The 22,212-nt window shown below is 47.4% G+C and overlaps 1 protein-coding gene across 3 annotated transcripts in view; it reads right to left on the bottom strand.

Annotated features, from left to right (window-relative positions):
• CACNA1H (calcium voltage-gated channel subunit alpha1 H) overlaps positions 1-22,212 on the bottom strand; it is a 120,498-nt gene that overhangs the window by 2,698 nt on the left and 95,588 nt on the right. For 2 of the 3 annotated variants that reach the window (XM_071814943.1, XM_065850450.2), the window contains exons 25-34: positions 21,084-21,193; positions 20,068-20,201; positions 19,438-19,508; positions 12,905-12,983; positions 10,286-10,407; positions 9,479-9,799; positions 7,823-7,975; positions 4,176-4,359; positions 1,249-1,427; positions 1-267 (exon numbers count right to left, since the gene is read on the bottom strand). The exon at positions 1-267 is cut by the window's left edge and continues 2,698 nt beyond it. In XM_071814943.1, the coding sequence (XP_071671044.1) occupies positions 1-267; positions 1,249-1,427; positions 4,176-4,359; positions 7,823-7,975; positions 9,479-9,799; positions 10,286-10,407; positions 12,905-12,983; positions 19,438-19,508; positions 20,068-20,201; positions 21,084-21,193 (1,620 nt within the window). The remainder of the gene's footprint in view (positions 268-1,248; positions 1,428-4,175; positions 4,360-7,822; positions 7,976-9,478; positions 9,800-10,285; positions 10,408-12,904; positions 12,984-19,437; positions 19,509-20,067; positions 20,202-21,083; positions 21,194-22,212) is intronic. The other variant, XM_071814944.1, reaches the window with a different exon arrangement.

Here is a 22,212-nt window from a genome sequence, read left to right as displayed (position 1 = left end):
GCTGCTGTCCGGGCTGGGTGGCCGGCTGGGGACACCGTGCTGGCCGTGGCTGTGCTTCCGCGCCAGGGTGCCGGGGTGGTGGTGCGGGGAGGCTGGGGGGGAGAGTGGAGGGGTGCCCGGGAGGGACGTGGCTGCGGGATGGTGTGGGCTGGGGGTGAAGGTGCTCTGAGGATGCTTTGGGGATGGTAGCGTCTCTCCAGGCTCTGCTTGCAGGCTGTCCTTGTGCTCCGGAGTATGCCCGTCCACAGAGTCTGTTCGAATGGCCTCCTGGAAGGTGAGGAGAGAGAGATGGGGAAGGAGCCTGGGGATCTGCTGGGCTGGCGGTACTTCCAGTGATCGAACAGGGCACATGGCAGAAGGGTTGGTGAATCTAATGCACCCCACACCACTCCATCATGCCAGCCCCCATCAGACCACCCTCTACAAGACACAGTTACATCTGCAGCCAAACCCACAGCCTACATGTGCAGGTCTTTTATATGCTGGGTCCTTCTGTGCAGGCTTGGCTTGGTCTAAATTAACACCAAATCATAGAAGCGTAGAATAGTTTGGGTTGAAGGGACCTTCCCAGCTCCCCCAGTGCCACCCCTGCCATGAGCAGGGACATCTTCACCAGCTCAGGTTGCTCAGAGCCCCGTCCAGCCTGGCCTGCGATGTCTCCAGGGATGGTTCATCCACCACCTCTCTGGGCAACCTGGGCCAGGCTCTCACCACCCTCAGGGTAAAGAATTTCTTCCTCATGTCCAGCCTGAATCTCCCCTCCCGTAGTCTAAAACCATCACCCCTTGTCCGATCATAACAGGCCCTGCTAAAAAAAATCGGTCCCCGTCCTTCTTATAGGCTCCTTTTAAATACTGAAAAGCTGCAATAATGTCTCCCCGGAACCTTCTCTAAATCCAAATCCTGAGTCAGTGCAACCTGTCCAAGGTGACGGGGTGTAGTGCTGACTGCAGGCTTCTCACAGCACCGGTAAAATTGAATTTGGCTTCTTCTCTCCATGCTTTAGCAATTCTTTCATAGAGCAGTACACCCACAAAGATGAGAGTAGGTTAAAAAGAGCCTTCCCCTGTGTGCTACTGGCTCAGACTGGAGTGTATTAAAATTTATGTCACCAGAAATGTTTTGTTTTAAAAAGGGGAATTCTACTGTCAAATCCATGTAAAGAAACCCAAGAGAGGCCTGGAAAAGAAGGGGAAGGACCCAGGTGACTCTGGCGGTGTTTGCCTCCGCAGGGTCTTGGCCGCTCACCTGTCTGCACAGCAGCTTGTTGAGGGTCGGAGATCGAGGCGCGAGGTTGGGGGGAAGGACCTTCCAGCGGTCATGGCCCTCGTGGTTGGGAGAGCGGAGCGGCAGGAGCAGGGACTCTGCTGGGACTCGCAGGGAGGAGCAGGTTCCCACGGGCTGGGAGCGGATGGAGGTGATGGACCCTAAAAAACAGACATGGAACAGTCAGTCCCACCGCTGGCGTGGGGCTGCGAAGGTTTGGGGCAGAACTGGTACCCACAGACACCAGGAGGGGAATAAACACAGGAGAGGAAAGGAAAAGCCTGCCTGGTCTGGCTGAAATCATGAGCAGTGCCCGGATTAAAAACCAGGGGTTGCTTGGCTTGTCTCCTGCTTTGAGCACGGGGCCATATCTCATCAGGGAGGTTACAAGTGAGGTCTCCTTTGCAATTCAGTGGCATCGCACGTGGTTCTGCCTGCTCCACAATACCGACTGTTACAAGCTTTACACTCACAGTCCCTGTTTTCTGTTCCCCAGGTAACAGGAATCTCCTCGTGCAGCGACACTGCGGGTGGATGGCGGCCACCGGGACCTCGTGGCAGCAAACAAAGGGCAGGAGGGGACAGTTCTCCCGGAAGTGACACCACTGACATGCACAGGGTGGTTTGCCATTAATTACAGCCCCAACGCTCCCACTATCATCTGTCCACAAGGAACCTCGGCTGAACATGGTCCCATCAGCAGCACAGAGACCACCGGAGGTGCCCTGCCAGCCCCGAGCTCACATATCGGGCAGGGATTATTCTTCTCCTGAAGGCTCCCAGTCCCCTGGCTGAGTCTAAAGGCAATCCCTCCTCCCCAGCCCCTTCGTGGTGCTGCTTTCCTGCAGTTCTGCCTTGTTTGAAAGATCTTTTGCTTTTTTTTTTTAAATTTTTCTGGCTGCGGGATTTATTGTCCTCATTAGCTTGAAACCCAACGTCTGTTTCTGCCTTGCTGCTCCATGTTAAAAACACAGCTATCCATCACTTCAAGAGATCTCGCCCAGAGGTCAGGGAACTTGAACCTGTGACAAAAGCCATCCAGACAGATTGCAGTTGCATTTTGGAAAGAGATTTGTTGTCGGGAAGAAAGAAAAGTTAGTGTTTAATCATTTTTCTTTTGGAGCTTTCCTCCAGAACATCACAGAAAGAGTAGCGAGCTTCACCCCCCCAGCTCTTTTTTGGGCTCTCCTATGGCCAGAGTTTCAGACCCAGTCTGTGTCATCCACGTGCTAATCCAGGCTTTACAAAATATTCTTTATGATGCAGAAAAACTTTGTCATAAAATCAGTTGCAAACATGGTCATAAAATCAACCCCCTGTGCTCTCCTCCCTGTCCGTAGTTGGAATTTCCTTCTGTTGGAAACTTTCCATCTAGCGCTCGTATAGCAAACCAAGAACCCCTCTATATTGCATACTTAGGAACACTGAATATCTCTGGATTTGTAGATTTTTTTAATCTTGTTTTAATAGTAAATCAGGAAACCGCATCTAAGAGCAAAATAATACAAGATCTGGTCATTTCCCAATCTTTTCACTGTGTAGTCACCAAAGTATTGGGAGGAGACCAGACATCCTTAACTGCCATTGGGAGGTCCAGGAAAGCACAAATGTGAGTCTCCACAAGCTCAGTTTTACTTGCACATAGCTCATGGGACCGTGACTTAAATCAGAGTTGGGTCAGCTCAGATGCAGCACAGCTCTGGGTGATGTTGGTTGGATGCAGCATCTACCAGACCAGGTAAAAAGTAAGCAAGTTCCTGTCATATCTATCACTCAAGGACTCTTGGAGAGAAATTTGGGAAACATGAGAAAATTCTTGGTGAGCCCTTCCCACCCCTGCCAACATCACAGCAGTTTTATACTGGTACAAATCCTGATTTACACTCACTACAGAGATGAAAACCATCCCCAGTACTCAAGCCATGAAACTCAACCTCTGTTTTCTTTGCTTAGCAAAGAATTTGCAGGTGAAATAATAATAAATACTGAGCAGAGAACATTAACTGGTATCCGGAGAGTTTGAACAAATATAGAGTTACTTCACCCAAGGAAATCAGAGCAGATCTTGCCAGCCCCACCAGGGTTTGCAAACCCACAACTCATCTGTCCAAGTGGTTCTTGCATTTCAAACAACGTTGCATCAAAGGAAACTGGGCTGCTAAGTTCTTGGGAGCCATTCAAGAAGCACATGCGCTTTTATTTAGGGACGCAGATATTTTCTTTCTTATTGATTTCCCCTTCAAACCAACTCACACAATAAAAGAGATAGAAAGGCATTTTAGGGGAAATGTGTTTGGTGCAGTTGGGTAAATGTGTACTCAAAGGCTCTGTGTAGCTTCTGATTTTCTGACCGCAGGGTTTCTGCACAAGATTCATTGTAAGGCCAGGCTGGGGAGGCACCGGGGAGCGGTTTCTAATCTTTATGCTCCCAAAGAAAGTCCTGCATCTCTGAAGTCAATATACCGTGCTAAAAAGATACTGCTCTGAGACTGCCTGAAACAATAGCTATAGAGGAGCTCTGGCAGGAGGTAATGCCGACTCCGGCTTTTATTCGTGTTGGTTTTATGGATTTGTAGTCATGACATCAGGGTTGATCACTTCAGAAGAAACGTGCAGCTCCTGCCCTTTCCCTCAGCCAGCAGCCCATCCTCAACACCCCCAACACAGCTCGGGAGCCCCACTTTTCCCCCCCAAAACACCCCAGACACCAGCGTTCCCCTGAGAAAACGCGGTGATATCATGAAAACACAACATTGTGCAGCATGTGGGAAACCTCAGTGATGTTGATGGTATCAAATCGAAGCAAGCCACGTTTAGCACTGTTGCTTACCCCCCATGTAACCCCCATGTGTATCCCCTGCCCCATGGTTTTGGGTAGGAGGAGGAAGGGAATGCTCCACGAGGGATACCTCTCTGGGATTTGCAGGGGTACGTCTCCATCTCCACCTCGTGGAGGGGGAAAGGGGCTTTCGCTGGCATCACCGGCCGGAACATGTAGCTGTCGTTGGGCAGTGAATGCATCCGCGAAACGGAGATCTTGCGAACCGTCAGCAGGTTTTGGGCATCTTGTGGCCTCAGGGAGGCTGCGCCGCCCTGCAAAGCAAAGACACAGGGTCAGTCAGCATCTTGGGGGGGAATTTACAGCGATCTCCTTCTCGTCTGCTTTTTGGTTTAAAACCTTGTGCAGATGTTCATCTTGGCATCTTACAGAGGGTCTGCAGCCCTGGTGGGACACCAAAGCTCTGCCGTGCTGGCTGAGTAAAGAGCTCCGGTTGCGGCTGGAGTAAAACGAGCCACCAATGACCCACTGCTAAGGCAATTAATTCTTGGACACCGCAGAGAAAAATTAAGGTCCAGGAAAACGGGGCCCACTCTAAACGCATGAGAAAAATCAGCATGTCTCACACTGTTCTGCTCTGAGTTGCCCAGGGATGCTCTCAGTCCAGCCTGGATGGTGATGCCCTTCTCCTCAAAGCTTCCTCGGCCATGCTGACCAAGGGTACCGAGCATTTCTGGAAATTCATGTATTGTCTCCCCAAAACACACACACACAGAGGCAGACATTTAAACATACACACTAACACCACTGCAAACCCTGCAGCCTCTCTCCTACAACACGGAGCTTTTTGGGCACCACTGGCTCCAGAAGAAGAAAACCACATGGTAGGAGGCAGAGGGAAGGAAAAGACACCGCAAGAGCACATGTGTGGGTGTGGAGCCTGTTCGGGGTAAGAGAAGGGATTTCTCTGTGTTCGCTCCTGCTGTGAAATGGGTCTGGTTGGAAATGCCTGGGCAGAGTAAGTCACATCCTTAAACACGACCCCTCACTGCTTCTCCGAGGCCCTTGTGGCTTCAGACAACTTGTAGCAAATTTATCCCGGGGTCTTAGGAAGCGTTAGGGACACAGACAATGTCCCTGCGATGCTGATGGAGCAGATGTGAGGCCATGACTTGGCCAAGACTTGGGGGAGCGGGAGTCCTTGGAACATGACCTGCAACCTGGCTCCTGGCCCCGAGGTTTTGGTCCTAGACACACTCCCCTCGCAATTTACCGTGTTATCTAAAGTACGACTAATCGCTCTGGTTTTCCTTTAATGTCAGCCTCCAAGTGACTGACTGAAAACATTTTCCCAGCTGCATGTCTTAAATTAAATGTATTTTGCTTTGCTCTGCCAGGCTGTTTTCCCTCTCTGCTCGCAAAACCTGCGCCTGAGATCCCTTCACCAAGGGTCTGGTTAAATCTTCTCTTTTTTTCCATATGTTTCTGGCGTACAAATTTATTTCCTCAGATCTCTAAGGATACACATCCCAAGACAAATTATTATACTTGATGCTTTTACCCTGTTGAGCTTGGGTAGATTCGGGGGATCAGCAGTGATTGTTTCCACGCAGTTGGCACCCAGCGCTGACCACAGCCTTGCCCAGCAGCCCTCCGGGTGCATCCCAGGTCTCTCCTCTGATATATTAATATATCACAAGTGTGGCTGTGCCAGTTGGCCCCTGGCCACGACAGCTAATAAGCCACCAGCATCGCAAAACCCGAGCTGAACGCAGATGGACGATTGTTATCACCCCAGTGCCACACAGAACAAAAGGTCTCACTCCATTTTCTCAGTAGTCTAACAGAAAGATCACAGTGTTTTTCTATTAAATCTCAGTTAGTCTTTACAAGATCTTGTATTTGTCTTCTCTGGCTGGGACAAATGAACAGAAATCTCCTCTTGACATAAACAACTGCGATTTTTAAGGTTTCAGTTGTTGAGGCCCAATTGACACAGGGATGTGGGCACATTTCAAAGCCACTGTAATAAGTACCCGAAATAGGAAACACAGACAGGGAGCTTGTTGGCTCACCAGGTGTGAGCCGCTCTTGATACCCAGGAAGATCTGGAGGCACCACCATGGACGCTGCTGCTCCTCCTTGGTGGGAAATGCTTGACACACTCGGGAGCTGGATCCCATGCCCTGGAAATCCACGTGGCTCCTTCGAAACCCACGAAAGCCCAACCTGGACCAGTGCTGCTGAGACTGCTGTGCTGAGCCCTGCAGGCAACTGGGAGCTCTGGAGGATCCCAAGCACCTGATAAAAGATGTGCAAAGTGGGAACCTGCTCACCCTGGGAGCCCTGTCAGGCCAAATAGAAAAGCGAAAGACCCACAGAAGGCCTTGGTGATGCAGTTCAGAGGCTCAGTTAAACATCTTTAATCAGTGAGGTCAAATCCCTCCTCTTCTGTCTGGAATCAACAGTCTGCTGGAGCTCTGATTTTCCTCTGCTGTGGAGGGAGCTCAAGGAGAAACAATCCTGCAAATGTCTCCACAGGATGTGACCCTTCCTGGGTGATTAAACAGCCAGCAAATACTTCGTAAGCAAAGGTGACTGGCAGGATACTCTGGAACAGAGAACACTGGAAATTCTCAGAAGCCCGGAGCCAAGAGCCTGCAAACGAGCCACGGGCAAAATTCCCAAATTCCCAGAGGAAGGGCTGCTCCCCTCTCCCTCCAAAGGTTTGTGTCTGCACACAGTGAGTGAGCTCAGCCATTTCCACAGCCCCTGGAAGATGGCTCCTCTGTGACTTGCCTTTGAGGCCCTGCAGCTTCCAGGTGGCCATGATCATGGACACCTTCCAGAGCTATGAATTGGGACTGCTTGAGGATTATTATTATATGTTCATATCACTCATCTTGCTCAGGGAAAACCACTTGGTCATCAAGAGCTTAATCGGAGCCCATAATCTGCTTGGAGATGCCATGAGATACTTGCCACTAGAAGGTGCCTTGATAATCAAGCTAGAGGTGTCATAAAGGGGAAAATGGCCCAAGTCTAAAGAAGATTAATTTTGGGTGGCCAGTGCAAGTTCTCTGACGATAGCAAACACACTCCCGATCGCAGCGTGGGCACCTCCATCGCTGTGGCTCACGTGTTCTCGTACCCAGCAGAGGACAAGCTGGAGCTCACTCGCTTCCAGGAGGGCACCGTGCTGTGGAAGGACAAACTGCGCAATATCCTGATAGGATGGGATGAGCAGGACACCAGTTCATGGGGCGATTGGAAGGGACTGAGCAGAGGTGGCTACAGCCCTTCTGGTCTGCATGGTGATTGCCCCTGAGCATCTCCTGAATCCATGGCTCTGGTCCTTGTTGAAAGCCTAATGTGTTGATCTGCTCATGCTTTTGTTTCCTCAATACTATATCATGAAAAGGTTCTTACAGTAACAGTAAGAAAACCAAACCGGGCTGTGTTTTCTCCACAAAGAAAAGATTCTGCCTGCCTCCAGCTCCTGGCATGTTGTTTGAAGACAAACTGCTCACACATCACATTGCGCATCAAACGCGAGACTTTCTTTTGACTAAAAACAGTATTTTGTGTCCCACTGGCAGAATCAGCTGGGACACGTCGTTTGCCCAGCTCCTGCACACGCAATACGAAGGACAGAGGATGGAAACGTTCGTTGCGGCTGTGAAGAGACAGGTTTAGGACAATTCAGACACCACCGCTAGCTGCACAGCACCAAAGCACAACGGCACAACGCAGAAGCAACGGCGCGGAGTCATTCACCTCAGCCTGGTGGCCTGGGGTTTTGTGGGAAGGTGTCAGGACATGGTGGGAAACAGAGCAGAAGGACGGGGTTTCCATCACGGGAGTCTCTGCCCCCTCCAGCGTGTCTGAGTCTGGGATGGCTAAAGACACATTCTCACAGCTCAGCGTCTCCTTCAAATTGGGGAGATAAAAAACATCAGTAGCAGAGCAAGGCTGGGTCTTAATGCTCGAACACATTTGCCCCGTGGCATTTCCTAGTTGTCCCATTCATCCAGAGCAGGAAGGAAGAGAAAAAGAAATGTGGACTGCAAAAACTGGCACAAATGGCAAGAAAACACAGAGCATCTTGCAATGCCTTCCAGGGTGCCCCTGCCACCATCAGTGGGAGGATCACAGAATCATATTATAGAATCATAGAACAGTTTGGGTTGAAGGGACCTTCCCAGCTCCCCCAGTGCCACCCCTGCCATGAGCAGGGACATCTTCACCAGCTCAGGTTACCCAGCCTGGCCTGGGATGTCTCCAGGGATGGGGCCTCAATAGCTCACAGGTGTATCACCTCACCTGCACTTGAGCAATCCCATCGGCCGGGGGGAATCTGTGGCCAGCTCCTCGCTCACGCTGGTTTCTAGGGCTACAAGGAGGCTCTGCATGGCTCCTGATCTGATCAGGAGGTGTTGGAAGCTGAGGATGAACTCAGTTTGTATTACAGACTACGCGAAAAGATGTGTCCTCTCTTTCTCCAGTGAGAAAAGCAGCCTGGGTGTTTATTGTGCATTTTCCTGCAGAAATCTCTATTAGGAACTACATTCAAATAGTGAATCCCCCATTGCTGTGTAACTGCATTTCTTTTTACTTGACTTAATAGAGTCTGATGGATTTTACAAAAATCTAATTTAATGTAATTTAATCTCAAATCCCCCATTGATTTTGCGGTAGATTTGTGATCATGGTGACAAAACAATTTCATATTTACTCTCAATCATCTGCTGCTGACAGGGGTCATATGCTCATATGCTCATGCCTCTCCTTCCCCTCCCTGACTTCTGATTGCCCCATTTTTCTAGAGGAGTAATAGAAACCAGAAAGTGGGCAGTATCTGGAAAATCAGCCCAGGAACCTTCAGCTTCTTGCTGAGGGGCTCTGACAGCTCTCAGGCTCCATGTCAGCCATGCCCTAAAGCAGAGCACAAGCTGGTGGGAAGCTGCATCCTACAGCAGTGCCAGACATGCCCTCCTGAGCTGCGCACTGCGGTTTGCTTGTGTTGTCTGGAAGAACAGGAGAGGGACTCGTGGTTTTCTGCTTCCGATCTTTAAACACATGACCTTTGAATGAACTGGAAATTGCAAGAGATAGACTTTCAGCCCTTCCCCAGAACAAGAGTCAGGACAGCATTAGCCCTGGAGAACGTTTCAAGCAGCTTTCCACCTCAGGAGCCCTCCTGAGACGATCTAAGGTGTGGAGGTGGCGGTGACATCTCTGCCACAAGGGGACCCGGGAAAGCTGCCTTCCTCCCCTGCTGCCTCGCCTCCTACCTCCTTGGCTCTGTGTCACTTGGCATCTGCCTCCCTGACGAGCCGACAGCACTGACCGGTCAGAACTGTCCCCTCCCTGCCCTGAGCACAAGAAGTGCAGACGCTTTGTGTGACCTATTACCAGGGCTGGGTGCTTCACCTGCACCGCTGAGTCTGACTTCATGGTCTCCTGACTTCTGAAGGTTGCTCTGCTTTCTGGGGCCACGGCGCCTCCCCTGCTCCCACAGCTGGCAGGGGTGGTCGCTCCTCTGGACATCTCCAACTCAATCTCAGCATCCATCTCAGCATCCTCCTTGGCCTCCTTGTTGCTCTCCTCCAAGTGTTTCATCAGCACGGCCACCACGACGTTGACGAGGACGAACTGTGCGATGAGGACGAAGGTGACAAAGTAGACAGGAGAGATAACGGGCAGGTAACTGAGGCAGTGCTTGTCCTCCCGAGTGCATTCCCGGAGAGTGTCCTGCAATGGAGAGGTGAGGGATTAATAGGGGCTGGGGGTCTGCTCGGCCTCCAGATACAGAAACATGAAAGATAATCTGCTGAGGACTGAAAAGCACATAATTACACATCCCAGACAAAACAGCTTGTAGCTACAACAAAATAGATAGAAGTAAATAGGGACATCAAGAATTACATCAGTTACAAAGAGGATTGTGTAACATCTCAAAGGCCCCGTGCACAAGTTACTTCTCTCAGCCACAAGAATTGTCATAATTTTCCTGAAGTATTTTATGTATGTTAAAAAGAATGAAGTTTCAGGTAGGGTGGACAAATTACACCCTGAAAACAGACTTGGCTTTTAAATGGCAAAGTTCAATTTTTTTGATGTTTTAAAAGGAAGCATTTTTTGTTTTCACACAACAGATGCCCAAATTTGTTTGTAATATCTATTTATCTATTTATATATTTATAGTGAGAAGAAAGTACTTAAACAGATTGCACATACCTTCATGATCCCATTCCAGTTGTCCCCTGTGGACACCCTGAAGAGGGTGAGAAAGGCCATGCCGAAGTTGGTGAAAGTCGCGTGTCGGCTCAGACCTTCACAAGGGTTTTCTTCACTGCAGTCTGTGGGATGGAGAAGCAGAAGCAGGTCAGTGAAGCCACATTTGCCAGTTCTTATTCACAGCAGCCCCCAAAATCTGGCAGTGAGACCCTGAGATATGCCACATTGATATGCGGCGTCAGGGAGGATGCCAAGAGGTGATCTTAGGAGGAAAGGCTGAGAGAGCTGTGTCCATTCAGCCTGGAGAAGAGAAGCTGAGAGGGATCTTATTGATGTTGATAAATATCTCCAGGATGGGTGTCAGAGGATGGACCAGACTCTTTTCAGTGGTGTACAATGACAGCATGAGGGGCAACGGGCACAGACTGAAACACAGGAGAGTCCACCTGAATATGAAGAGAAACTTAGTTCCTTTGAGGTGCCAGAGCCTGGACCAGGCTGCCCAGAGAGGTTGTGGAGTCTCCTTCTCTGGAGACATTCAAACCCACCTGGATGAAACCCTGTGTGGTCTGCTCTGGTGACCCTGTGTTAGCAAGTGGGTTGGACTGGATGATCTCCAGAGGTCCCTTCAACCCCAACCACTCTGTGATTCTGTGATCTCATGGTGGCCTGCAATGATTGACGGGCAGCTATAGAGACCATGTTGCCAAAGTCTTCTCAGTGGAGGCTTTAATGGGGCTTAGGAGGTCCATGTTTTCACCTGGAGGGCCCAACAACTCCAGGACAGGTCACTAAGGAGGTCTTTTTTAGAAGTTTTCAAGATTTGGCTGGACAAAGCCACAGCTACTCTGAGCTAGAGATGGGGCTTCAAGTGGGAGGCTGGGTGGGGGTCTCCAGAGGCATCTTCCATCAATATTTCTGCAATTCTCTTGGCTTTACCCCAACTGGCAGAGCCAACAGAAAGGGATCTAAAAGGAGGTGGAAAAGCAGTCTTGCTGGGCTGACTCAAGAAATACTGCTCTACAGTATCCTTTGTTGTCCTCTTGATTACATCCTTGTCTTGATTATTTTTAGAGAATACATCTACCATGAGGGATATTTCACTGAGATAAAGTGGAGCAATTTGACATTTTTCCCCTGAGAATTAATATACTAATGAATGTAAATTGAACATATGAAATATCCCTCTTTCCATAAAACACAGGCTCATGAAATATTCATTAGGACAGACAGCAACGTCTCTTGCTAGGGCATTTCAATATTAGGTATTTTTTTTCAAAGGCAAACAGAAAGAAAACAAAACAAGCAAACAAAAGAAACCAAAAAAACCCAAACCAAACCACAAATGACCAGTCTTGGGGGGTGAGTGCTGATGGTTCTTGTGACTGACATGGACCAGCAGTGATCGGCAAAAAGAAGTGCAAGTATTCCCCAGTTAAACCAGTATGAGGAGTGGTGTGCTCAAGGCCCGCAGTTCGCCCCAGACAAGGTCAGGCTTTCCCAGTCTCTGACCACACGCTGTGGTTACCTGGGTCTGCAGTCAGCAAGGTGCGTGTGTGTAAAAACAAAAAGGATTCAGAGCAGCAGAAGGTGCCTCTGTGAATAAGACATTTTTCACCTTTGTGGCTGAAGAAATACACACCTATATATCTAAGTATGTAATATATACTCCACAGTCTTTCATCTGGGGTGGATGCGGAACCAATATTTTTTTCCAGAATTTGTTGAAGACTGAAAAATAATTTGTCTTTGCTTGAAAGCAATATTTTGCTTTCAGGCATTTGTAATCCGAGCAGAGGGCTGGACTCATAAAGAGGATTAATGACAACTATAAAATCAGCACGGAGGAAGGGCCCTTCTGATGCTCTTGAAGCCTTAACTGGGATGCAAATATTGAGAAGGCAAACACATCTCCTTCCAACAGCATGGTTAAAGGAAGAGATGGTCTTGGCCTGGGTAAGCTGGGCAAGGTGGGGCTAAAGCATTTTCTTTCTGATCCCACCTCATTTTCTTTTTAGTGGTGGTCATATTAATGACCAGCTCTGCAGTACCTCGAGCTGGAAAATAAATGAAGCTGGACAATGAGGAACCAGTGGCTGCTTCCTGATCTACGTAGAAAGGGGAAGGTGATGCTGAGAAGAACAATGGACAGAGACCAGACTCGGGCAGCTGGAAGAGCAATGTCAGCCAAGTGCAGAAAACTAACGGAACGTGGTGGGAGCTCTGAGGAGGGACGTGTTTACGGTGGCATCTCTCCAGCACAAATCTGACTACCATCCAGCTTTACAGACTCAGGTTCTGTCTTAAGTAGCAAACTTCCATCTTTGTGAACGTAGCCATGCCGGACAATTATATTTAAATAGTAAATAGTTCCTCTATAGCCAATGGCGGCGTTGGACAAATCTCTAAATGTGTGTGTGTGTGTGCATGTTAAACAGGTTCTGTATTACATCCCCATGTGTCATCCATGACCCTGCGATCAAGAGAGAAGTTTAATCTTCAGACCATGAACTGTGAAGCTAAGGAAGGCCTGAGAATGAGAGAAAGAAGAAAAGAAACAGCTAGATACCAAATAAACATCAACCGGATGAAATAAATTGTGTCAGGCACATTACTCACCTAGCTTGCCAAACAATTCCACTCCCAGGGCAGCATAGATAAAAAACAGGAGCATAAAAAGTAGGCCAAGGTTCCCTACCTACACAAGGAGAAAGCAGAACAAGGGTCAGGCAAGACGAGGTCACGAATTAAATTGCTCCATCACATTTTAAACACAAGCAAAAGAGGGACTGGTGGCCAGAGGCTAATCATCATCTCCCCTGGCTTCCAACACCCCGGACCGCACTCATGGTTCTGCTTTAACAGACCCAGAGAAGTCTCCTGTGTGGGGGAAGGAGCAGATGTTCCCACACACAAAGCTGTCTCTGTGGCTGGTGCCTCTCCATCACCTTCCACTTACTGGGGATGCCACCACAACCTGCAATTTGGCCAGCTGGTATAATAGCTCAGCGGCACCTCACACTGCCATGGTAGTTTAAGCGACCTGGTGCTCTGGTTTGAGTTTTAAGGGCTTTTTCCTTTTGTCAGGTTTGAGACAAAGCACGAAGGTTGAGGGTTTTAAGACAGCGACATTAGCAAGAAACATCTCAAGCCACAAGAGGAATTGCCTGGCTTGCAAGGGTTTCGCTGGTCGAGAGGGCTTTCAGAATAAGAACATACACTCCAATAAGATGTAAAGCTCTCCTAGCCTTGCCACTTTATAGATATTTCTCAACAACAACTACCTGAATTTTAGCTTTCAGTGTCTCAGAAGAAAAGTCTTATTCCATGAAGAATACTTCAATGCAGGCACCTTGCAGTTCAAGCACGGCGTGGTGTGCTGCTATCAGCTATTAACGTGCACTGCAAGGAGGCTGAAGGGGAGGGTAACAGAAGTGCAGTGATGCTAAATGGAACACAAAGGTTCTTAATAACAATGGTGTTACAATTATCCACACTGGAGTCAATCACTGCATGGTGTCAAAGCCTTTAAAACACCTCAAAGAGCAGATTTTTTGCGATTCAGGAAGAGAACATGAAGGGCAGAGTAACCTGCCCAGCAAACCACCTGCAACTAACTCTGCTCACATTTACCTTTCCTGCCACCGTTAAACGCCTTGTGTCTATCACCCTGTAATGGAGATAGAGCAACCAAGTTCTGCAGTTAGACATGGTGTCACACGCATCATTTTATCTCTAAACAAAAATGAACTAGGTGGTGGTTCAGGTAGTCAGGCCGAGGGATTTATGAACTCCAAGGTATCTTCTAGTGAGCTCTTCAGTTTGAGACCTTTCTTCTTCGAGGTAGTATGGCCACAGTGTTGCTGGGTATTTTGACTATGCTGCTTAATTTCATTAGAAAGGTTATCAGTATGATACCTCTTACCATAAATTTAATACAGATATCACTTACGAAGTGTGGTTGTTCTTTTTTGTATTAAAGAAATGGGAATAGTCAAATCACCCAGTAGAGACTGTAATTGCTATAAAGTCTAAACTGGCTACTATACGTAGAGCTTTGCAATTCCACTAACATTATTACCATACTCCAGGGAATAATAGAGATAATACAGTGATGTGGATGGCTGGTCTGGATTATTTCATCTGCCTGTACTGTCTTCTGGAATAGTGTTTCCTAACTCACGTCTGCCGGACCACTGATGGTTTGTAAGACATTAGAAGGCAGCCTGCAAAATGACTGCAAATTGGAAAACACAAGAAAACAGACACACACACACTGCTGGGGAGGCAAAGGAGCAAATAATTAAAGGGAAGGAAAATAAAAGTGACAAACAAGTTTTCTAGGTTGAGGGTATATTAAGGCCTGATGTTGTAGCATTGCAGAAAAGGGGCTTGGACTTTATTTTTTCAAAGCATCCTATAAATTGAATATTTTACTGTTATTTTAATGCATAACAAATCAGTCAGCAAACTTTTGACATTGATGAAATTCCAAAGAATTTAGACTAACATCAAAGCTAGCACCAGGTCATCAGTCAAAACTAGTACCTATCTCTCAACACGCAAAACATGTTATGAGCTGACGTTCGCTCATAAACAATTTGCTTACTCTCTAGTGTGCATTAGTAAAAAATTCTGTATCTCATATCATGACTAATTACATTACTGAGCCAACGCGTCTCATAACAAGTCCTTCGAAGACCAGTTTACACTCATGGGTTTGCTGTACAGGCTCCAGGCATCACAGTCACAGACATACTCTAAAAATGTTGAGAGAGCGACGTTCGGTAACGTGGTGTTTGCTCATGTCTAAGGTTGCACCCGCCCTTGGCTGAGGATCTCTTGGGAAATGACTGAACATCTGACTCTGACTTGAAAATGTGGCTCTGTGAAAGAGAAATGTGGGAGAGAGCAGCAAGGGAAAGGTCCTGGGATGGGTGACGGGACCAGCTTCACTATTAAACTCCATCCCACCCTGTATCTAGACATCCAAAGCTGCTCCTTGTGTACGAGAACAACCTGTTGTCCTGAACACCCCCTGCAGATGCAGCATCCACATGGATGGGTGCAGGAAGTTGGTGGCTCCAGAGGTTGGAAAGGACAGCCCACAAACACCTGATGCTCAAGAGAAACCACCCACCTCTCGCTCTGGCAGAACCGCTTGGATTGTTGGTGTAACTTCTGGCTGTACTGAATCAGTACAAACCAGTGCCATACTTAACATTTTGTCAGTGCTAGCTCATGGCTCTCTGCTATGTGTCCTTCAGGAAAAGAAGGTCCTCTTCAGCCTGTGGACTTCAGCAGGGCCTGAGCACAGAGAAGGACCCAAGGCATGTCCTCAGAGATGGACCGAGGTAGAGGCAGCGAGGTCAGCCAGTGGATGCCAAGTAGCAGAACAGGCAGCCTGGATGTGTCTGTGACCTTGAGTGAGTCATCCCTCTCCTGTAACCCAATGTACCCATCTGTAATACCCTTGTGGAGAGGTAATTAATGTCTCTAAAGCACTTTGAGATCTATGTAGACTTGACAAGAAAAAGATTGTGCATGAATCACGCTGCTGGGAGGAGCGAGAGGGAGCAAGAGCACATCCAGGCTGGGATGCCTGTGCTGGACTCTCCAACAGGGACAGAGCTCCAGCTCTGCTCAGCAACCTCAGCTTTGGCAGACGGTCACCCAGGCGAGCTCTGAGAAGTGGTTCTGCTCTAGCAGCACTGAACAGGTCAGCCCATGCTCTGTTAATCCATCAGACTCCCCCTGATTTGGGCTGGTGCCTTTGGCTGGGCAGAGAAAACTACAGATAACCCCTCTCTCTGGCAGCCAGGGACTATCCATCATTTGTTGTGGCTTCAGTGTCGAGGGAGGGCTGTGATCTGTAGGGAGTGAAGCACAGATGAAGAACATCTTGGAGATGTTCTTGGTGCCCTAAAGTACCTCAGAGAAGCCACAAGAGAAGATGCTGGTATCTGTAAGTATCTATGTCCCATCAGAGTTCAACCTCTGACCTGTGCCACTGAGTAAAAAGCCCTTATCTGCAGGCACTGGGATGCAAAGCAACGATGCCAGGTTGTGCTGGCTCAATGTGTTGCATCAATCATGTACAACGGGACAGCGGCCACCTGGGCACCATCACTCCTCTCTTGCACTGTCAGCTGTGTGATCCCACCCAAATCCTTCTAGAACCTGTTGGCCTCTACTCGCCCTTCTCTGGGAGAGGCATTGATGAAAGATGTGCCTTGTGCTGCCTCACCCCTGCAATGGCTGCCTGAAGCTCACTGCAGTTCCCCTTGTGCCTCTTCTTGCTCTGACGTAAATTATTTCTGCATCACTGGCCCACACCTTGGCATTTCTGCTGTCCATGCAAGCAATGTACGCAGCTCCCTGGGATGCCTGTCAAGAACAATTTCTCACAAAACTAAGCCCCTGCCAATCCTTTCCAAGGACATGAGTCCTCCTCATCTTCCTTCCAGCATTCTCCAGCCAAAGCAGTAAGTCTGGCAGCAGGAAAACACGGGTTAATTTATACACTACATCCAAGAGAAAACGGACACATTTATCTGCTTGGGAAGGGGAGGTTATCTGTGTGAGTTGCAGGACTAGTGGAAAGGACCAGACAGACAACCTTGGAGGCTAAAGTCATCTCATCGGTGTGACCACAAGGCCACCAACTGAGCTCTATGAGCTCCCTGTTCTGTGTGTTCCCACAGAGACCCACGCTAACAGCCATCAGAAAGCTGGTTTCTGTACCTAACGGTTTCTGCCTCACTCCTGAAATCGCTTGGGTATCTCTGCACTTCTTCCCAGTGTGCAGCACAGCACACACATCCAGGTCCCCCAGAACCTGTCCCATCTGCAACGCATGTTGGTGAAACATTCTTGCTCTCCGAGCTTCGCAATTGCTGTGGGTTTTCAGAGTCTGGCAAAAGCAGGCTGTTGTTTATGTCCCATAACTGCTCTCACACAATGACAGAAAAACGCTTCACGAGCTGAATTTGAGATAAGCACAGGAATTACAGCACCAAGAAGAATTAAACTCCTGGACAGGAGCAAACTACAGACTCTGTCCTTCAGGGCACTGATAGAACGTGGAGTTCTTCACCTTTTTCTTGGCATAGAATCCATCTGGAGGGAGTATCAAGCTTTGAAGACAAAGAAGAGGTATAATGTACAGTTCTGCATTTAATTAACGTGCCGTCCACAGAACAAGTGAGAAAGACGAAGGAAAAAGAACCCAGATCTTTTGATAGGAAAGTCCCCCATTTTACTGTTGTTGGCACTACAGAGCCAGGATGGCAATTGGACCAGATTCCACTTTGTTCTCTCCACCGGGAAGAGCTCTGGCAGCTCAGCACTGACTGCGGGCTTTCTTCCTGGCAATCGATACCAGGAGTGCGGTGCAGACTGAGCTGGGCTGCTGGGTACGGCGGATTCACTTTAACTCAGCCAAATTCAAAGTTACAAATCCGAAAGCAAAGCGCAGGCCATGCCACAGAAAGAGCGATTTGTACGTTGGAAAGCAGAGGATGTGAGGAGGACGAAAAGATTACCATCAAATAGGAGTCTTATAGAGCAGATATTGCTTACAAAACTGATGTAGCCACCAGAAGCATAAGAAAGAGAGTATTCAGCTTTAGCATGAGTGGTATAATTTATTATATAGCCTTAACGGGGCCAGAACTCATAAAGAAGAGGAAAAGACTTAAAACCAGTCTTTAAAACCTGCATCATACTGAGAGATTAAAGGACTTCAATGTTTTTCTGTTTGCCAGACTGCAAGAGATTATTTCACTCAAAAGAGAAAGAAAAAAAGTGTATTGCAATACCATGGCATGGTAGGCCCATAAATGGACATTCTACATACACCACACAAAGAATTCCCCCAAAACCCTAAGGAATAAACATCAAATTCATTTTTCTTGTGACTTAGCAGACACAGTCAACGAGGATTTTCCAGCTGTGGTTTTAGGCTGCTGAATTAATTGGGGTAGGAACTCTTCCCCCGCCTTTGAAATGAAAGCTGTAGCTGTATGAAGAGTGATTGTTGTTGGAGAGATCTTCCCAAACTTCGCTTTTTGTTTTCTGAATTTCACTGGAGGACAAAACGGCATTTTTATCTGCACAAGATCTGCTTGGAAAACCCCTGGGGTTTTCCCTTTGTAAGAGACTTTGGTTTGAATGTAAACTGCAAAATCCCCCCAAGGAAACAAGAAGTCTGGCCTGCAGCCACCCCATTGTTCGGTGGGCAGAGAAAACAAGGAGAGAGAGAAAATACGCTCTGCAATCACAATGCTTTCGAAAGAAAAGAAATAGACACAAATCAAATGCTTTCTTGAAATGCCAAAACAGGGGTCAGATTGGTAAATTCCATGCTTTCCTCACAGCCAAAATCTTTCACTGCAAAGGAAATCTAAATATCAAAGGGCAAATGTCTCAGATTAGAAACATCTTTATGGCAGTGATGAAAAGTAAATGGGTCTTTCCAAGAAAAGAAATTCCCCTTGTTTCCCAGTGCATTTTGAATAGATCATGGTTTGCACTTAGCAACTAACTCACAGGAGCAAATGGATCTATAAAACGTGGCCACAGGAACTGCACACTTGAAAGATCTTATCAAATATCATTAAGATTGGCAGCACCATTGTTCCTCTAGCAACTCATGAGAATATGGTGATTTCAGCCCCCACTTCAAGTTTTTAACACTCAGAAAACATCTCCCCTACTTGGCTTTTAAAGCCTGCAGCTCCTCTGTCAATAGATGTCAATGAACATCGTTACTCCTGCCTCACAGAGAAAACTGCTGAGTTGGAACCTGCCTATTGCCAGTGCTTTCACCAACAGCTTTCTCTGTCTATACTCCCGTTTCCTGAACTTGCCAGTGAAAACTGTGTTTCAGAAGAGTTCTGCCTACAGCAATCGGCTCTCTGTTAACTCTTTTTCCATCATCCTCCTTCTCCCATCTAACACACGCTATGTGAGTAGGATGTGCCATGCAAAACTCTGCTACCGAGGCTCTGATGGCAGCAGAGAAAGCTGATCTCCTCCTCAGCTGGCTTCTCGTGCCAACCAAACCTGGTGGCCCAGAGCTGTCCCCAGGCCTGAAAGGCACAGTCTACCAAAGGGAACAAACTGGGCATGGATGAAATCTGGGGGCTTACCTGGGGAAGCGCTTGCACCACTGTGTCCAGGAGAGCTCGCATCCCAGTGGCCATTTTAAGCAGTTTCAGCACTACAATGAAGAATTAAATCCTGGTAAGCAGGGTTGGGAAATAATTCAAGCAAAATACACAAAGGAAATCTAACTTCTGGTCTTGTAGGGAGGGTTTAAATCTCATACAGATGGCAAGCTCACTGCATCCTGGCAGGGCCCTCAGAACTTCTGAACGTCCTGACTACTTCCCACACAAATTAATGTTGAGGACACCAGTAAAACAGACTGAAAGCCAGGAGAACTCCAGTATGCCCTAGCAGAAAAATGGGAGAATGATGGGGACACACTTCATCAGCGAAGAGCATCATCTCAAGCTGTGATCCTCCCTTCTCTGCTGCTTCCCGCTCTTGTTCAATATCAGTATAAAAGGTCTGTGATCCCAGGTTTGAATTAGAGACCAATCTAAGATGCCACTGGAAACACCAGCAAAACCCCACCTAGCTTGTCTGTGAATTGCCATTTTGCAGACTCACTGTTCTCAAGTCAAACTGAAAAAGCAGGTCCAAAAGAACAAATGGCCAAACCGTTTCCTGATGTGCCTGGACAGACAGTTGGAGACCTATGGAACAGCCCATACCTCTTGCTATTCTCAGCACCCGCATGATGCGTATTATTGTGGGATTGATGGGTAGTGCAGCATTCATCTCAATTTCCTCCAGAGTGATTCCCACAATTGATAAGAGAACTATGGCCAAATCCAGTTGATTCCACCTAACGAAGAGAAGGACAATTAAAAAAAAATAAATCACACATTTAGAGAATTACTGGTTAAGAACAATCACAAGCAAATCTCAAATGCCTCCTCTCTCATATCTGGGCCCACGATATGTCACGTGTCTTAAATTACTCCAGTTGAGTATCTTCATTGATTTATAGCCTTGTAGATGACCAATAAGATGTGAAGAAACTGAGTGACTGAGTGACTTTCCTACACAATTTCCCTCATAAGTAATATTGCTCATAGCAGCTTCCAACCACTCTGTTAAGAGAAATGAGGTGAACAAGCTGATTTTGTGGAAAAGTGTCCAATCCTATCCCGCTCCCCAGCAAGTCATCAGACCACAATGTGCTCTCACGCATATTTGCTTCTGGCTAAATGTGAGGCAGTATGGGATCCATAGGTCTCTGCAGCTGTTACTGAACACAACCACTGCTGCCTTTGCCGATGGCTTTACAAAGCCAGCAGTCTACCAAAGGACTGCTTTGGACTGCAAAGGAGACTTGTTCTGAGGAACTCTGTGACCTTAGGCTGCCAAAACTGCTCTTTTGAGGACTGTATTGATGTCAACAGGTTGTTTCTGACCTCTAAGCTGAGCTGGTCAGATGCAGGGGAGAGGGAGATATGGGGGAAAAGAACGTATCTAGAATTCTCTAAGATTTCCTGAATTACCACTGCAAAGCAGCACCAGCAGCTCTTACAACTTTTAGTTCCTACATTATAAAGTTTGCACGAATGGAGAAACAGCCCTTTGCTCTCCCTGGCACACAGCGTGTAGTACAATCATAGTAACGCTACATTTACCCAGCATCTGGCTTTGAAACTGGGTCAATCCAGCTCTATCCCAAATGTACAGGAGTTGAAAATACTCTCACCTGTCCTTAAAGAACCTTCGGAAACCAAATGCCACCAACTTGAGAACTGCCTCGAACACAAAAACGATGGTGAACACATAGTTGCAGTACTTCAGGGCTTCATCCAGGGACTGGAAAGAGAGACACCAGTTAGACCAGCCCAAGTTATCCTTTCCTAGAGCCCCTGCAGAGGGACAGGCAGGCACAAGGCTGGCATGGGCATGGAGATGTAACACGTCTAATGCAATAGCTTGCAGAGCTCAGCCACAAAACTGCACTAAATCACACAGCAAAACTCCAAGGATTAGACACTGATGCAAACAAAAACCTCATACGCACTAACACCAGTTGTGTTAAAAATGTCAAGAGTGATTAATCCTCCAACTTCAGTGCACAAAATGTTCAGTCTGGGTCAGAGAGAAAATTTTACTCCTTCCCCATCTAATAAAGTTTATTTCTTCTGAACTGCATAGACTTGGGCAGAATAAGAGACTTGAAGGATCATTTTTGATTCCAGCATGGCAGTCCTCAGGACAACTGCTTTGCTTAAAAGACTCAGAAAAATAAATAATGTTGGAGATGGATTAAATCTTGCCTTCTTGAAAAATGTTACATCTCTAGAGCTGGGCAAAATATGTCCATATTTGGTGCAATGTTCACGCTCTCTATAGAGCTGCTCTCGGAAGTCAGGAATCTGCAGTGTTTATACTTTAAGATGATGAGTGTTTGTAATGGATTTCATTGGAGCTGTAGGCCAACAATAGCAAAAGAATCTCGCTAGGACCTTAAAATAGATAGTTGCAGAGTGAAACAGTTCTTTGGTTGGGTAGGGATTTGGGGAGAGAAGGCAGGGAGGGGGAATTCAGTTAAATGTAGTATATGTCTCTTACAACAAAAAATGACAACAATGAACATCAAACCAGACACAATTGGAAATAAAATGCAATAGAGGAGTTTGCAAAGTAATGTCTGCTTTGTTGGCAGAGGAAGCCTCAGGCCACAGGAGAGCTCTTCTCGTCACATTTCTGTGATGATTGTGCTTGGTGACCCCAGATATGTGGGATGACCATGCATGGATTTTTTTGGGAACAAGAGTGAAAAGTTTTTCAGATGTAGACATTCCTCAATAAACTACTTTCCCTATTTTTGT

The sequence above is a fragment of the Patagioenas fasciata genome, chromosome 15 (genome assembly GCF_037038585.1).
Source record: "Patagioenas fasciata isolate bPatFas1 chromosome 15, bPatFas1.hap1, whole genome shotgun sequence".
Classification (NCBI taxonomy): Eukaryota; Metazoa; Chordata; class Aves; order Columbiformes; family Columbidae; genus Patagioenas; species Patagioenas fasciata.
The sequence above is the reverse complement of the archived record's forward strand: the minus strand, read 5'-3'. Positions and strand labels throughout refer to the sequence as shown.